This window comes from Symphalangus syndactylus, chromosome X, assembly GCF_028878055.3.
Source record: "Symphalangus syndactylus isolate Jambi chromosome X, NHGRI_mSymSyn1-v2.1_pri, whole genome shotgun sequence".
Taxonomy (NCBI): Eukaryota; Metazoa; Chordata; class Mammalia; order Primates; family Hylobatidae; genus Symphalangus; species Symphalangus syndactylus.
Window position 1 is genome coordinate 112,004,765 of NC_072447.2, and position 18,183 is coordinate 112,022,947.

The 18,183-nt window shown below is 38.4% G+C and overlaps 2 protein-coding genes across 6 annotated transcripts in view; one reads left to right on the forward strand and one right to left on the reverse strand.

The window, feature by feature from the left end:
• Window positions 1–3,468: 3,468 nt before the first annotated feature.
• PSMD10 (proteasome 26S subunit, non-ATPase 10) lies at window positions 3,469–10,851 on the reverse strand. Of its 2 annotated transcripts, none has more exons than XM_055267718.2 (5): window positions 10,677–10,851; window positions 8,018–8,116; window positions 7,220–7,366; window positions 6,953–7,119; window positions 3,469–4,389 (listed from the first exon to the last, which is right to left on the reverse strand). In XM_055267718.2, the coding sequence occupies exons 1-5, from the start codon at window positions 10,788–10,790 to the stop codon at window positions 4,236–4,238; spliced, it is 681 nt and encodes a 226-aa protein (XP_055123693.1). In that variant the 5' UTR covers window positions 10,791–10,851; the 3' UTR covers window positions 3,469–4,235. The 2 variants fall into 2 exon arrangements, with proteins under 2 accessions (XP_055123693.1, XP_055123694.1); XM_055267719.2 differs by having other exon boundaries at window positions 7,032–7,119; window positions 10,677–10,809.
• Window positions 10,852–10,915: 64 nt separating this feature from the next.
• Window positions 10,916–18,183, forward strand: part of ATG4A (autophagy related 4A cysteine peptidase) — a 59,113-nt gene continuing 51,845 nt past the window's right edge. For 3 of the 4 annotated variants that reach the window (XM_055267715.1, XM_055267716.1, XM_055267714.2), the window contains exon 1: window positions 10,916–11,105. In XM_055267715.1, the coding sequence (XP_055123690.1) occupies window positions 11,096–11,105 (10 nt within the window). In that variant the 5' untranslated portion in view covers window positions 10,916–11,095. Of the gene's footprint in view, window positions 11,106–11,679; window positions 11,758–18,183 lie in introns of those variants that run through there. The other variant, XM_063635303.1, reaches the window with a different exon arrangement.

Genomic DNA, 18,183 nt, shown 5'->3' on the forward strand with positions numbered 1-18,183 from the left:
TAAACAATACAGAGGAGAGATATTTCTGAAAAAAGGAAACTTCTCAGCCCCTCTCAAATCAAACCAGGTGGTTTACCACCCATTCAATCTACTCTGGGCAAATCAGTTTTGATCAACTTTGATCAGAGCTAGAAGAGTGCTCTGAAATAAATAGTTTTCAAACTTTTTCAACCCCAGCACACCTGAGTTATAACACACATAGTGGGCCACTCCTAACAATGATGAGGCTGGAGGTGGGAGATGATGTACAATTAAATTATTGGTGGGGGAGATAGGAAGGGGTAAATGTACTTTTAAAAAGCTGGTTCACTCTTATATATTGCCACCCAGCCCCTAGAGGAGAATCCTTGAGTGCAGAGAAGTAAAATAATCTGCCTGAGATTACACAAAGTCAAAACTAGATCCACATCATCTGGATTTCAGGGCAATGCTTTTCAACTGCACCAAACTACTAATTTCAATGAAACAAACCCAAGCTTTAGTAAAGGTTGTTTTACAATGTCTACCTGCTGGAAAACACATCAGTGGGCCTCATAAAAGGTTTAAACAAATCGATAAAGACTCAATACTCCCACTTGTCTTTGAAACTTTGGTTTAAAAACAAAACAAATAATTCAGAGATGATAATGAGGGCTCCAGGAAACCATAAAAAGATGTGCCAATAAAGAAAAACTGTTCCACTACTCACAACACTTCAGAAAGCAAATGTGTGGGGTTTCCACACTAAGTAATTCTCCAATTCTCTGCAGACATCGACTGGGTGTCCTACAATTTAATTCAGTTCTGACACTACCCAGGGTTGGGTCTCACAAGACTGCCCCCAACTTCATACACATCACAAGTATTGGGTGCCCAGTGTACCCACACTTCTGTTCGACTTGGGTACAAATTGGGGGTTCCCGCAACCTCAAGTTTGATAATTTGCTGTAATGGCTCATAGAACTCAAGGAAACACTGTTGTTCACCAGTTTATTATAAAGGATATTATAAAGGATACAGATGAATGGCCAGCTGAAGAGGTACATAGGGTGAGGTCCAGAAGGGTCCTGAACATAGGAGCTTCTGTTCCCATGGAGTGGGGGTGCACCACTCTTCTGGCATGTGGATGTGTCACCAACCTAGATGCTCACCAAACCCTGTAGTTTATGAATTTTTATGGAGGCTTCATCACATAGGTATGATCAACTATTAACTCAATCTCCAGCCCCTCTTCCCTCCCTGGAGGATGGGGGGTTGGGGCTGAAAGTTCTAATCCTCTAATCATGGCTTGGTCACTGATAGCCCCCATTCTAAAGCTATCAGGAGCCCACCAAGAGTTGCATCATTAGAACAAAAGGCACTCCTATCGCCCAGGAAATCCCAAGGGGTTTAGAAGCTCTATGTAAGACACTCCTATCACTCAGGAACTGTCAAGGGTTTTAGGAGCTCTGTTTCAGGTACTGGGGGCTGAGACCAAATATGTATTTCTTATTATGTCACAGCCAAATTAAAGAAAAACACCAGGATAGGTGTTTCAACTAACCGGTTATTTTCAAAATGCCAGAATACCTTCCATTTGGTCCACTGTTTTTGAAGAGGCAGAAAAGAAAATGAATTAGAATCCAGGAAAGCTAGATTTTGGTATTGGCTGTTTCTCTAGCTCTGGGTATATTCTCATCTGTAAAATGGAGATGATTTCTGCCTTCTTAAAGACTACAGTGAGAATAGATGTGAAAACTTATAAATTAAAAAACTGTAGTAGAACTATAGTTGTAGAAATGAGGTCTCCCCACAACTGATTCAGTATACTTTTTTCTCTCAACCAGGGATTTTTAACCTTTTGGGGGAATCACAGATGCCCTTGAGAATTTGATGAAAGCAATAAATCCTCTTCCCAGAGAAATTCACATTACAAATTTCTGCTTTCAATTTTAGGCAGTCAATAGAACTGTGAAGCTGGAGCCATAAACCACAAAGTAAAGAATCTTTATACTCTATCAGACTTGCCAACAGATTGATTTGGAGGCCTTGTAGTGTAACAGAATATGGGAGCAAAAAGCAGCAGACGCAGCCATCTAAGGAATTCATTGTAGTTGGTACAGCTGAGAAATTGGGGAATCAAACACTAGTGTCATACAGTTAAATGTTAAGTCAAAGATTATGAAGAAAAACAGATTTACTTTGAAGTTCACAAAACCTCACTGAAATTGTAGATTCTCTATAACATATTTAAGAATGTAAATGTTTTCACTATTTTCATTGCCCTTTTTCTTCCATCTTATATTCTCAGTTAAGCTTTACAATTAAATTATTTATGTATTTTGAGATGAATTTTCGCTCTGTCACCCAGGCTAGAGTGCAGTGACGCCAACTCGGCTCACTGCAACCTCCGCCTCCTGGGTTCAAGCGATTCTAGTGCCTCAACCTCCTGAGTAGCTGGGATTACAGGTGCCCACCACCACACCCGGCTAATTTTTTTCAGTAGAGATGGAGTTTCGCCACGTTGGGCAGGCTGGTCTTGAACTCCTGACCTCAGGTAATCAGCCCACCTCCGCCTCCCAATGTGCTGGGATAACAGGCATGAGCGACCGCGCCCAGCCAAATTATCTTTTTTTGTTTTGAAACTGTAAAATCTGCTGACCTTGAATCAGCTTCATCTCTAACACCTTTCCTACAGACACAGGTAACAATCTGATCAATATCCGAGGCCACTAATATCTTTAGTTTATACAAATCTGTGATCTAAATATTAACAAGTCATGCCATTTAAAATGCCAAAAGCCTACAAATTACCTGTGGCTTAGCTCCATCTGTATTGCTTATTGAAGAACTCGGATGAATTTCCTTTTACACCCACGAAACCTATCACCTCAGACAATTAACTCAATATTTATGAAGAGTAAATGTCTTCAGTTGTAACAGACAAAACTTTACTCTGATCACACTAAAAATACTAGAAATACTATTTCCCCTGCTATCAATTCTATCTCCAGCATTCAATCGAGTTTTGTTCCATAAGATGCTTCTCTGATTGTTAAGGTTAGCACTCACAATACTTCTGTAAAAAGAGTTTCTGTATCAATAACACAGTTTGTGTTTACGAAACTCATTTTAGCTACTGATCATTAAGACTTTGACCAAAAATTAATCCAAGTTTGTAGGTTCACTTGGATCACTTATTTCGAACAGTATTTGCAGCATAAAATTCAAATAAAAAATAATCTGAAAGTCACTTGGAGTTCATTAGATTTTATGACTAGTATCAGTTAAGATGCTTCCCTAAATTGAGCTCAAGTTTATACTTAACTAATTTCATTTTGTTCTACATTTAATTAGCAATTCAGAAGATGGCTATTTTAAAAGATTTTAGCTACAATTCAAGCTTCACTAATTTTATTGACTTAGAGCTACCAAAAACTGAGAAATGTCTTTACTAAGGATTCTAAGGCTTAAGTGAATTCTAGCTAATTTGAAAGAAAAATTGGAAGATTCTTTGAACATTTTATTTTTTAGTTTCTGAAATACAAATCAAAATACATTTTTGTTACATGTTATTTTAACAAGCTTGACATTCTTTTCAATACAGGATGACTCAAAATAGGTACTTTAAAACTTCCTTTTAAGAAAACCATACATTTTATTTCAGAGTAAACAACCCATCAAAAACAAATACATAGGTATATGGGCTATTGTTTTTCATTATTTTAGAGCACACCGTCCAACTTAAAATGTGGTCCACTAAAATATGTAAATATCCCTCCTATCACAAAAATAAATTAAACCTCATGGTTGAAAAAAACAGAAACGTTTGGCGTAGGCCTGAGTGAGCTTGAAAAACAAGTTAGGATGTTTTAACTGTATGGAGGAACATTACAGAATCCACATAGAAACATCTGGCAGAACAACTGGCTTGTTGTTATTGGAGCTGTTCTGTTTCAGAGAGGGATATAAGGTACATGGGAGGGTGCTGAAGACTCACAACAGCCACAGAATTAGTTACTCCAAATTAACCAGAATGCAATATAGAAGAATATACGACAACAGTAGAACAATCTCAACAGTTATTTGATACCTGGAAAACAAGCTGTAAGCTTCAAACAAGTAACTCAGCAGGAACAAGAGTCAACATGTTTATAAGACTTTGAAGGTGAGAAAACTTCATCATTCACAGATGATGTCTTGTGCACAAATACATTAGTTTGTAGGACACTGGGGACAACACCACAACATACAAAGTAAGAATAAATCCAAGCTGTTTAACCTTCCACCATTGTCTTGAGTATTAAACCCAGGCCACCTTTGGCCACTTGCAGGGGTGTCTTTTCTTCTTTATTCTCAATGTAAATACTTGCTCCTTGGGACACCAGCAGTTTTGCTTCTTCCACTCTCTCCTCATCACAGGCTAAGTGTCTGAAACCAGGGACCACCAGAGACCAATTAATCACTACCAATTCTATGTAATGGTTAGGATTTCTTGCTAGGTAGTCTAAAGTGCATATGATTAGGAAGTGGTAACACTGGAAAGTTATTTAATCAGGAAAGAAACATCAGTTTGCATAGGGAGATTGTAAGTTAAAATTCTACAAAAAAAGCCTTGTAATACTAGATCGTAAATCATAATTCTGGTTCTACTTACAATAGAAGAAGGGATCTAAATGCCAGCCTAAGGAACAACTTTCTCATTTTACAGAGGTAAGTAGTTGTTTACCTCAAACACTACACGTAATAATTCAGGGTTAGAATTTAGAAAAGTCTCAGTTCATAAACTGTTAATAGTAATTCGTGCAGCTTAAAGTTTGAAAAAGCAGTTTAAAAGATTTTATCTCATTTAATCCATATATCTGTCTTATAAGTTAGCAAAGTATTATTATCACCATTTTACAGTTGAAATGGTGACAGAAGTTAAAGTTCCTACCTATGCTGACATGTCTTGGCAGTAAACTGAGTGGAAGAGGGTAACAACTTTTGCCATGCACTGAAGAGTTTGCCAGGAGGGTATTAGGAGGCACTTTACATGTTGCTTTACTTAAACCTCACAATAATCTAGTGAGGAACGAATTATTATCCTTATATTACAGATGAGGAAATTAAGATTCAAGGAAGATTAAGTAACTTATAAATTGTTTAATATAAGTATTTAATATTGTTAGTAAGTGGTAAGAGTCTGAATTGGGTGAACATCATCTAGCTATTCATAAATCCTATGTTCGTCCCAGGACTCTCTCTTGTCTGACTCCTAGATTTCCTCTAGGCCATCCTGCCCTTTCTATTTATGGAGAAAAGAGGTAGGGCATACAGGTCTTTCTAAACAGGGTCTCTTAGAATCCAGGAAAGATTTTAAAAACTAAGAGTTAAGAAAATACTTTTTAAAAGTTGGTTTAAAGTCAAATTGGAAAAGGCTGAACCTCACTCTGGACTAAAAAGAAGACTCACAGAACTTCTGGTTCAAGAAAAAGTCACCATTCAACACAGAAGAAAAGTGGCCAAGTGCTGTGGAAAAATATCAAGGTAAAGGCCAGCTTCAGGTCATACACATAATTCAATTACAGATTGATTTTAAGAGTTAAATGCAAAACAATAACACTAACCCTCAATCAAAACCAATGAAACGTTAAAATAACCTATAATAAAAGACAGGTGAATATTTAACTAATTTCAGGGTAAGGAAGACCTTTCTAGTCATGAGGAAAGATGAATGGGCTTGACTATGTAGAAATTTTAAAACTTCTCTTATGTAAAAGAAATTATGAACAAAATGAAAAGATAAACTAGGAAAAACATTTTCAACTAACATTGCAGAAAATTAATATTTTACCATGCCAAATCAAGAGCACTTAAAACCCAGTGAAAATAAATTAATTCCCCAAAAGGAAACAGAGAAAGGGACACAAAAAGTTACAATTAGATAACAAATGTAATTAGCCATGGACATTAAAAAAAGTTCAAAGTCACTGATAATAAAAATGTAAATTACCTCTATGAAATATCATTTTCACATAACAAAAGGATAATTTAGTGTTGGTGAGGGGGTAATAGGCACTCTTAAACTGCTGTTGGGAGGGTAAAATGATACAACTCCTCTGGAAGCAATTTGGCAACATATAGCAAGTCTTAAAATGTGTGTATTTGTTGACGCAGCAATTCGACTTCTAGGAGTCTATAAGAAGGTAATAATCAGAAATACAGCCAAAAGTTTTCTGTACAAAGTTGGTCAATTATTTTAGAGACAAGGTCTTGCTCTGTTCCCCAGGCTGGAGTGCAGTGGTGTGATCACAGCTCACTGTAACCTGGAGCTCCTGGGTTCAAGCAATCCTCCCACCTCAACCTCCCGAGTAGCTAGTACTACAGGTGCATGCCACTATGCCTGGCTAAGTTTTTAATTTTTTCTAGAGACAGGAGGGTCTTGCTGTGTTGCCCAGGCTGGTCTTGAATTCCTGGCCTCAAGTGATCCTCCCGCCTTGGCTTTCCAAAGTGCTAGGATTACAGACATGAGCCATCATGCCTGGCTCAATGTACCATTATTTATAATAGTGAAAACCTCATAAAAATTTAAATATACAGTAATAGAGGAATGATTAAATTATGGCACATCTATACAGCAGAATTTTATATAACCATTAAAAAGGTTTTAAACATATTTAGTGACACTGGAAAATGCTTATGAGGTGAAAAGAACAAGAGCTAAAACTACATACACAGTATGACCCCAATTTTGATAAAAAATATGTATGTGTAAAATATATACATTTGAATATAAAAGGCTAGGAGGAAATACACAAGAATGTGATCAGTAGTTATTTCTGAGTGGCAAGATAATAGGCAATTTTTATCTTTATATTTTGTGCAATTTAACATTTTTGCCATTAACACATATTGCAATTATAAGCAGAATAAAAAAAGAAATGATGTATAAGAATTATTGCAAGAAGGCTAATGTCAGGTAGAATACAAATGACTGCTACTTGTCACTTACAGAGGAGTGTTACCCTCAGTGTCTTGGATGTTTGTGGATGCTTTGTAGTACAGAAGGATATGAATCATCTTCAAGTTACCCTTGGCTGCTGCCCGGTGCATTGCTGTAGCCTCATAATGGTCCTTAGCATCTGGATTAGCCCCACCTTCCAGTAACATGACAGCGATCTGGAAAGATGGAGAAGAAAGAAGAAAACAATGCAGAGATCTATCTGTGTCTGTATACACGTTTAGAACTCAACAGAAGTAGCCTAGGATGGAACCATACCTCATGACGGTTTTTCGAAGCTGCATAATGTAGGGGAGTACAGCCATTTTGATTGACCGCATTCACTTGAGCACCTTTTCCCAGAAGGGCTTTTACAATCTCATCCCGGCCAGCAGAAGCCGCAATATGAAGAGGAGACCAACCTGCCTATAAAAGAAGTAGGTAGTAGAAATACCAGGGGAAAAAGACATAAGGATTAGTGCTAACGTTTAGGCAGGGTTAGCAAGGAGGTTTACAAAGGCAAAAAAAATTTGCCTACAAAAAAGGTTCCATTCTTATTCTTCACAAATCTAATCCTAATATAACCATATCATTAGAATAAATCTCTTCATGTAACAAAAAAGTTATTTAGGTCCTCATTATTCAGGCCATGTTCACCAAAAAACAAAAAATCCAACATAATAGAAAGAGTTTATGGTCTTTTAGGGTTCACCATAACAAGCCCTGATCTGTATGTTTATTTTTGTTCTTTTATTTTTAGAGACAAGGTCTCAGTCTGTCACCCAGGATAGAGTACAATGGCTCACTGCAGCCTCAAACTACTGGGCTGGAGCAATCCTCCCACCTCAGCCTCTCCTGTATGTTTACCTTAAATCACAGACTATGAGTGGCAAACATAACATTGTAAAATAATGCAACCATGAGTCTCATGCTTGATCACAAGGGCCATGATGTAACTTTCCAGTCGTAAAGGTCACAATTTTCTTTATGAGCTTAATGCACAGGCTTCAGTAAACACCAGTCTGGAGTACAAAGATAACTGGGAATTTATCAACTCAACTTTATCAAAGTACTCACATCGTCTTTATCATTCACTGGCACTCCAAGTTGCAACAAAAATTCAACAATTTCTGTATGTCCAGCTGAGCATGCCCAGTGTAATGCAGTTCTGCTGTCCTACAGAGAAGCAGTAATAGAGACATTCTTGAAATAGAAGGCAAAAAAGTAAGAAAAAAAATACTGGTGCTGGCAAATCTATAGTTTGAAAATACGAAATGCAGAGCACTGGATCCTCAGGTAGGTAACCTTAAACTATATTACTTACTGGTATAAGACAGATGAAGGTTTAAGTAACATGGGGAGAATGACATTGATGAACATACGTAATTCTGGGCAGAATACGACAAGGAAAGTAGTAGAGCAAGAAACTGATTTCAATTCTTTGATAGAAATACATCTTTGGTTGTTTTACTATTACATTATTTACGTACTTTTACGTCAGGCACTGTGCTGGGAGTTTTACATGCATCGTATCATTTAATTCCTACCATTCTACACAGTGCTTATTATCTCCATTTTTTCAGATGACGAAACTAAAACTCCTCAGGGTAAGCAACTGTGGACGGTCATACGGATACTAAATAGTGAAGTTGGGACACAACTGTCAGTGAAGTTCTGACTCTGAAATCTCTACTACCACACTGACCTCAATCAAGTTAGATGCTGTAGAAGGAACACATGAATCTAATGAGGGAAGAAATGTTCATTAAACTAGTTGAAATTATCTAGAATTTAAAATCATAAATAAATTAGAAATATAATTTAGAAAACACAACACACAGAAAACAAGAAAATTACTTTTTATAAAAAATAATAAGCTATGGCCGGGTACGGTGGTTCATGCCTATAATCCCAGCACTTTGGGAGGCTGAGGTGGGCAGATCACCTGAGGTCAGGAGTTCCAGACCAGCCTGGCAACATGATGAAACTCCGTCTCTACTAAAAACACAAAAGTTAGCCAGGCGTGGTGGCAGGCGCCTGTAATCCCAGCTACTTGGGAGGCTGAGGCAGGGGAATCGCTTGAACCCAGGAGGCAGAGGTTGCAGTGAGGTGATATCGCGCCATTGCACTCCAGCCTGGGCAACAAGAGCGAAACTCTGTCTCAAAAAGTAAATAAATAAATAAAAATAAAAATAAAAAAAGCTATAGTAGTCATTATTTGTCAAAGGGAATCCCTATTTGCAGTGACTGCTATACTTCTCAGCCCCACAGAATAGAAAATGGTATTTTAAACTCTATTACAAAAAAATTTCAAACACACAAAAATAGAGGGAATAGAATAGAAACCCACATGCCTACTGCTTAGATTTAACAACAAACATCTTGCCCTATTTGCTTTATCTAGTTTTTTCCTTGCTGAGCTTTCCAAAAACAAATCCTAAATATCATGACTTTTCACCCTTGTCTTTCAGTATGTAAAAAATAAGGGTATTTCTTAGATAACTATGAGACCATTATTACACTTACTAAAATTAACACTAACTCCTTTAGAATGTCTAATATCCGGTCTGTATTCAGATTTCCCCCAACTGTCTCCCAAATGTCTTTTTGCAGTTGGTTTGTTTAAATCAGGAACCAGACGAGATCCATAAATTGCATTTCTTCATGTTTTTTACGTCTCTTGATCCTGAATAGTTCCCTTCCCTTTTTAAGCCATTGACTTGACTGAATGGTTAAATTTCCAATGGAGTATTAAATCTTAATATAAAGTATTACATTTAAATGTAAATCCTTAAATATCACCAGACCATAATGAAGTAAACCAGGTAAAGATAAGGCCATTTTCAGGTTGAGTAATAAAGGAAAGTTCCAGAAAAGAGAAAACAGTCTCTTGATTTCTAATTCTCTCCCAAAGATACAAAATGGAGATTTGTAAGTATGGAACAGTCTCACTAGTGCTTAGCACACTGCCTGCGAAACACGAGGCCATCTATAAATATTTGTGGGCTTACTAAGGGCACCATGAATCCTAGAAACTGAGGATGAAAGCACGAGAGTCCTGTGAGCAGGAGGGCAGAAAGAAACACTTCTCAACTTTTTTATCTGCCTCTGCTTAGAATGTCCACTCATTCCCCCATGGAAATCCCACTCACGCTTCGAAGTCTAACTAACCTTCCCTTCTTTGCAAAAACTTTTCCAATTAACGACAGTCATATTCAGCATCAGATCCTCCTATTAACTTGTTATGAAAGCACCATGTAAACTTCTCTGCCGAGTATTTACCACAATTTGTAATCGGACATGTTTTTGTGCTTATTTTATTGTCTGCATCTTCCACTCCACCGTATCCCCAGCTCCTAGCAAACTGCCTGGCACGGAAGGGGCGTTCAATTTCACTTGTGTTACTGAATACAGTTACTAGTAAAGGTAAATAAATCCATATAAAAAGCCTTCCTTTTCACTGATTGGGAGTTTCTGAGAAATGCGGTAGACGTTCTAGAACTATCCAAAGATCAGGGAGCAGAGCTCCGGGCGAACGGGAAAACATCTGAGGTCTGCGGGGCTAGCTCCCGTAGGCCTATCGCGAGTCCTGAGGTGACCCAGGGGGACTGCTTGGGGCGGAGGGGGCGGGGTTCTGCTCCTCTCAGAAACCGGGCCTCCGCTAGGGCCGGGCCCCGAAAGCCACGTAGGGCTTCGCCGACGTCGCCGGCTGCGGAGAGACCTAGCGTTGCTTTACCTGGTCAGTTCTAGTAGCCAGGGATTTATCGGCCAGAATACTCTCCTTCAACTCTTCCAGCTTCCCGCTGTAGGCCAGGTTGCAGACCATTAGGTTAGACACACACCCCTCCATTTCGCTGTCCCAGCAACTACTTGACGAGCCAGCAACGCCCGCCTCACGTCGCCGGCTCCGGTTGCCAGTCAAAACAGCCGTTAGAGCTCCACCAATCACCGGCCTTCCTCGTTCCCTTTTTCTATTCCCGTCGCGCGGCGCCTCTGGGAGTTGCAGTTTGAGAGCAGTTCCGGGCAGGGAGGCGCCTTTGCTGCCCTCACAGGCTTGGCCCCTAGCAGTGCGGAACTACAAGTCCCAGGGATCCTAGCGACTGTCCGTCGGTAGTCAAGTTGCCGGTGGAATTGGCCCAGGATGACAGCTGGAGAATGGAGTCAGGTACGGGGAGCGGCTTTGAGTGGAACCGTGTGAAAGAGCCGGGGTGGGTAGTCGCTGGCGGGTCGTTGAGTCGGCCATATGAAACAGGTTCGGTGGCAGGGCAAGAGAGTTATGAGAGCCTAAAGGTCCTGTCCCCCGGGGTTCCTGACCTGCAGTGGCAGGCGGAAGGGACAAGGGTTAGAGCTGAGTACTACCTCCTGAGCTCGAACCGGTGACTGTGGCTACCCTCCCCCTCCCTGCCACCGCCCAGGGAGTGGAAAGAAGTGGGGGTTAATTACTCTGACATCTCGGCGGTGTGACATCAGGACAGGGTTCTACCACAGCAGTGATAGCATATGGCACCGTACTGAGGTGATGTGCCAGGGTGATGCCAAAGGCAGGGTGTGATGCTGTGGGAGCCACTTGATATCTAAGAGACCTCGGTGAGTCCATAGCCTGGTGACATCACAACTTGATGAGGGTCATCTTAAGGATACCGGGCTGTGGTGTTGGCACTTTAATATCACGATATTAACTATGTTGTCAAGGCTTTGCTACAACTATTAAGCTAATAGTGTTTCTTTTTATAGAAATCCCAAATAGTGCCATAGTGGAAGCAATGCAAGACTGATCCTTTATAGGGCATATCCAGAGGACATTATGCCACAACTAGGTAACGATAAGAATACATTCAAGAAAGAGACTGATTATGTTTATGTTTATCCTATTATAGTGTAGAACAGGAGTTGGGAAACTTTCTGTAAAGAGCCAGATAGTAAATATTTTAGGCTTTGTAGGCCAAAAGGCAAAATCAAGAATATTTTGTTGGTACTTTTATGACAAAAGAGAAAACAAATTTCAACAAATTTTTATTGATGAAATTCAAAATATAATAGTAATTGAGTACTTTCTTTGTAATACAGGAGGACTACCAATGAAAAGAATAGAATTCTTTTTAGGGGATAATATTTAGCTTAATTGGGGCTCAGAATTAGTGTTCCCTATTGTCAAAATTAATTTTAAGTGTTCATCTGTTAATGCTGATCTGTTATGAGATTTTTACCTATTTAATCTTTGAAAATGTCATTTTACACAGATAGGTACTGCCAAATACTGATATCAATTCATAAACATACACTTTTTTATATTTTTATTTAAATTAATTTTTCAAAAATTTCAGAATAGTTTTAGATTTATAGAAAAGTTGCAAGGTTAGTAGAGTTTCTGTATACCACTCACTCAAAATGAGGCACATTTTACATATCATAAAATTCACTGATTTCAAGTGCATAATTAAATGATTTTTGGTAACTTTACTGAAGTGGGGCAACCATCACCATAAATCAGTTTTAGAACTTTTTGATCCCTCCAGCAAGATCCCTCATGCCTATTTATAGTTAATCAATCCTCTGTCCCATTCCCAGCCCCAGACAACCACTAATCTACTTTTTTGTTTCTATAAATTTGCCTATTCTGGACATTTTATATAAATGAAATCATACAATTTGCAGTCTTTGTGCCTGATTTCTTTCACTTAGCATAATATTTTTGAGATTCATCCATATTGTAGTATGTATCAGTACTTCCTTACTTTTTTATTGCCGAATAGTATTCCATTTTATGGATATAACACATTTTTATCTATCTACTCACTATTAGATAGGCACATCAGTTTCCAATTTTTGGCTACTATGACTAGTGCTGCTAAGAAGATTAGTATGTAAGTCTTTGTGTGGACATTTTTTTTCATTTCTCTTTGATAGATACTTAAGGGTGGAGTTACTGGATCACGGGGAAAATTTATGTTTAACTTCTTAAGAAACTGCAAAACTGTTTTCCAAAATGGCAGCAACATTTTGCACTTCCACTAGCAATGTATGAGAGTTCCTGTTTCTCCACATCCTTGCCAACATTTGTTATTTACTGTGTTTTTTGTTATAGCCATTCTAAGTGGGTGTGAAGTGGTGTCTCATTGTGGTTTTAATTTATAAATTATAATTTATAATACGGTGAGCATATTTTCATGTGCTTATTAGCCATTCATATATCTTCTTCAGTGAAGTGTCTGTTATATCTTTTGTCCGTTTTTAAATTGAGTTATTTGATTTTTAGTGTTGAGTTGTAAGGATGGTTTATATATTCTAGATCAAGTCCCTGAGAGATATATGATATGCACATATATTCTCCCAGTCTGTTGCTTGCCTTTTTCTTTTCTTGATGGTGTCTTTTGAAGTGAAAACGTTTTGAATTTGGGTGAGGTCCAATTTATCATTGTTTTTCTTTCATGGATCATTCTTTTGGTGTTGTACTTAAGAAGTCTTTGCCTAATTGCAAGGTCTCAGTGATTTTCTCCAATGTTTTCTTCTAAAAGCTTTATTACTTCATCTCTTACATTTAAGTCTATGATTCATTTTGAGTTCATTTTTTCTCTGTGATGTGAGGTGAGAATCTAAGTTCATCTTTTTGCATGTGGATATAGAAATTGTCCTAGCACCATTTGCTGAATCTCTTACCATTAACATCTTACATTGCTATGCTATCTATGTCACAACTAATAAGCCCACAGTGGTATATTGCTATTAACTATACCCTATGCTTTTTTTTCTTTCTAGTTTCACTAGTTTGCCTCTAGAGATGCTGTCCCATCCAGGATACCACATTACATTTAGTCATTGTATCTCCTTAGCCTCTTCTGGTTTGTGACACTTTCTCAGACTTTTCTTGTTTTGGTGACCTTGATAGTTTTAAGGAGTACTGGTCAGGTATTTTGTAGAAAACCCCTCAATTTTATGCTTAGACTGGCATTATGTGTTTGGAAGAAAGTCTGCAGAGGTCAAGTACCACATTCTCATCATACACTATCCTCAAACATGATTTTAATTGAGCATATTCATTGCTTGGAATAGAATTCTGTTCTTCTCTTAATAGTGCCTTTTAGCATTATATGGCAGGTTAATCACTTCCAATTGAAAGTTTGGTGAAAGCTGCTCAATTGCACAGTTAAAGGGATTTTGGAATGTGGAATATCCTTTGCACTTGCTTCAAGGTCCAAAAACTGCTGCTGGAACTGTAGTCTGAATTCAGAAAATGTGTATGCTGCGAATTCGTATAGAAATAGAGATCTTGCTTCCTGTTTTAACTTTTATTTCATTTTATTTTGAGACAGAGTCTCACTCTGTCACCCAGGCTGGAATGCAGTGGCACGATCTTGGCATACTGCAATCTTCGCCTCCCGGGCTCAAGCGATTCTCCTGCCTCAGCCTCCTGAGGCGCATGCCACCACGCCTGGCTAATTTTTGTATTTTTAGTAGAGACAGGGTTTCGCCATATTGGCCAGGCTGGTCTCTAACTCCTGACCTCAGGTGATCCTCCCAAAGTGCTGGGATTACAGGCATGAGCCACTGTGCCCAGCCTATTTTATTTTTTATTGAGACAGGGTCTTCTTCTGTTGCCCAGGCTGGAGTGCAGTGGCACGATCACGGCTCACTGCAGCCTCCACCTCCCTAGCTCAAGCAATCCTGTCACCTCAGCCTCTGGAGCAGCTGGGACTACAGGCATGCACCAACACACTCAGCCAATTTATGATTTTTTGTAGATACAGGGTCTCACTATGTTGCCCAGGCTGATCTCCAACTCCTGGGCTCAAGTGATCCTCCCACCTAGGTCTCAGAAAATGCTGGGATTACAGGTGTGAGCCACCATGTCCAGCTGAGATTTCATTTATTTCTTCTGGGTACTTAACTAGGAGTAGAATTGCTGGGTCATATTGTAACTCTGTTTAATTTTTTGAGAAACTTTCAGACCCTTTACAAAAGTGACTGTACCATTTTACCTTCCCATCAGCAATGTTTGAGGGTTCAGATCTATCCATATTTTTTTCTTCTTTTCTTTTCTTTCTTTTTCTTTTTTTTGGAGACAGAGTCTCACGCTGTCGCCCAGGTTGAAGTGCAGTGGCATGATCTCAGCCTATTGCAACCTCTGCCTCCTGGGTTCTAGTGATTCTTGTGCCTCAGCCTCCCAAGTAGCTGGGATTACAGGCATGTACCTCCACGCCGGCTAATTTTTGTATTTTTAGTAGAGACGGAGTTGTGCTATGTTGGTCAGGCTGGTCTGGAACTCCTGTCCTCAAGTGATCTGCTCACCTTGGCCTTCCAAAATGCTGGGATTATAGGTGTGAGCCACCACATCCAGTCAAATTTCTCCATATCTTTACCAATACTTATTAATATCTATCTTTTTGATTATAGGCATTCTAGTGGGTATAAAGTGGTATTTAATTGTGGTTTTATTGTTTTGACTTGTGACAGCATGGGAAGTGGATAAAGCATCTTGACATTACTTGTGATTCAAACAATATTGTCAAAATGACTTTACTACAGTTTTTTTCATATATAAGCATTGTTTTGCCTTGTAATTTTAGGTTGAATTAATTAATAAACATTATCAAGCCTGCATCAAAAGTTAATTTCCAAAGCCATTCAGTGTTCTCTAACAGTGTTTGAAGGTGGTTCTTCCAACCATTTAAAATTGTGAGAATCATTCATACCTTGCTTACCACACAAAAACATGAGATGGGCTGAATTTAGCCTGCCAGTCATAGTTGGTGTAGAGCAGAAGTGCCCTACATATTCAATAAATACTTCTCTAGTTGATTATGGAGGTACAGTATCCCTGTGTTGTGGTATTCACAAAGTATTGGGTATAGTGACCTTTCACCATAAAAATGCATCAAGTACTTGGATCTGATTGGTAGAAAAGCTGGAAAAACAATTCCAAGTGCCTTTCCTACTGAGTGACTTGTTTGGGTAATCTCCTTTTATAAACAGTATATTTTGATTTTATTTTATTTGATGTGACATGATAATTAACTTTCAATTCTGAGTCCTTTAAGGCCAAGGGGAAGTTATCCTTTGACTTTTTGAAAGCTGCAAGATAAATAGGTCTTAGAGGAGAAGGTCTCTTCTCTTTTGTGGCTGGCCCCAAGTTATGGAGGAATGATGTAGTTGCTGTTTATGTACATTAGGAGACAAATGGGGCCCTGTTAGGGTCTGACTCCCTTGCTGCTCTTATGATTGAACGTTCCCTGTTGCCTTTTCCACTGATCACCTGGATTCTAGATACTAAAACAAGCTAAGTTCATCTTCTAGACTTAAAGAATAATGCCAGTAATAACTAGCATTTATAGATGACATTGTCAGTTACTGCGCTTATCTTATGCAATCCTCACATCAGCTCTGTGAGGTAGGTACTATTATCCTGCAGCTCCTACCTTTTTTAAAATGAGAAAACGGGCACAGAGGAGTTAAGTTACGTGCCCAAGGTCACACAGTTTAGTTGGAGCTATAGTAGAAATCCAGGCAATTCTACTCCAAAGTCCTACCACTTAACCACTGCAACATGCTGCTAAATATTGCTGCAAATGGAATTATGTGTAAATGAAAATCCTAAATAATGCAGTACCAAATGCTGTCAGAGTTCTTTGGGCTGTAACTCTACCTGTGATTTTGGTGAAATGACAAGATTTTAATGCTCTAGAGCAGCGCTGTCCAATAGAACTTTCTGTGATGATGGTAAACTTCTATATCTACGCTGTTCTAGTATGGCAACCATAACCACATGTTTCTCTTAAAGACTTGCAATGTGTCTAGGAACTGAATTTTTAATGTCATTTAATTGTGATTGTTTTACATGTAAATAGTTTTGTGTGACTCGTTATTAATCATCTTGGACAGTGCAGAGAGAGATCATTTCCCCCCACTTGTTCCTTTTTAATTACACTAAATATTTTACCCAATGCAAATATTCTTTCCATAGCACAACAGGAAATGAATATATTCTATACTGAAAAACAACTTGAGGGTATATGCAAATCAATTAACTGCATGACAGTTGCAGGAACAGGTTCTGGGTTATCCACCATGAAACTTCTCCATTCCCAGCACTTACTAAATAAGGTTCCATAACTGGCTCAAAAACCTTTTGCAATTGATTTTTCACTGCTTACAAATGTAATTTATGTGGCTTATTGCACTTTACAGTTGCCAGTTGCTTGGTTTAAGATGAGACATCTTAATCTGTGGCTCTAATTTTTTTTTACATACTTTAAGTTCTGGGGTACATGTGCACAACGTGCAGGTTTGTTACATAGGTATACATGTGCCATGTGGGTTTGCTGCACCCATCAACTTGTCATTTACATTACGTATTTCTCCTAATGCTATCCCTCCCCCAGGCCCTCGCCCCCCAACAGGCCCTGGTTTGTGCTGTAGCTCTAATTTTTTTTAATCCCATGTTTTGATCCCATATGTTAAATGTCCTTGGTGTTATATGTCACTGGGCTATACAAACCTTCCCCATTTAAAAGTGATTCCTTCACAAAACTGGCAAACTGTTACAGGCTGTTATAATAAAGCACTTTATATTTACTCCCTGAGTTTTAGCTTCCACACTCTTGTTTTAAGTTATTTGCTTTATAAGTGGTTTCTTCTTTTAAGAGGGTTTTATTATGAATAAGAGACTCGCAATAATTTGCAAAGATAGTACAGAAAGGCCCCATATAATCTTCATCTGGGTTACTTCAATCATTGCATTTCACATAATTATAATACAGTATCAAAACCAGGAAATTGATACTGGAATGATATGTGTGTATAATTCTATGTTATTTTATGATATGTAGATTTGTTTAACCATTATCGCAATCAAGAAATATTCCATCTCTCCTGTGCTACCTCTTTATAGTCACACCCACCACCTACCCCCACCATTGATAACCCCTGACAAATACTAATTTGTTCTCCTTTTCTATAACTGTCATTTTAAGAATTTTATATATAATTAAAATGATTTACTTTTTAGAATCATAAAGTATGTGACCTTTTCCATTATTTTTCACTCAGCATAATACATTTGAGACTCATTCAAATTGGTATCAATAGTTCATTCCCTCTTATTGCTGAGAAATATTACACGACCTGGAGGTACCACAGTTTGTTTAACCATTCATCTATTGAGGGACATTTTTAAATGTCCAGTTTTTGGCTATTACAAAGAAAACTCTTATTAACATTGAGTACAGTGTTTTGTGTAGATGGAAATT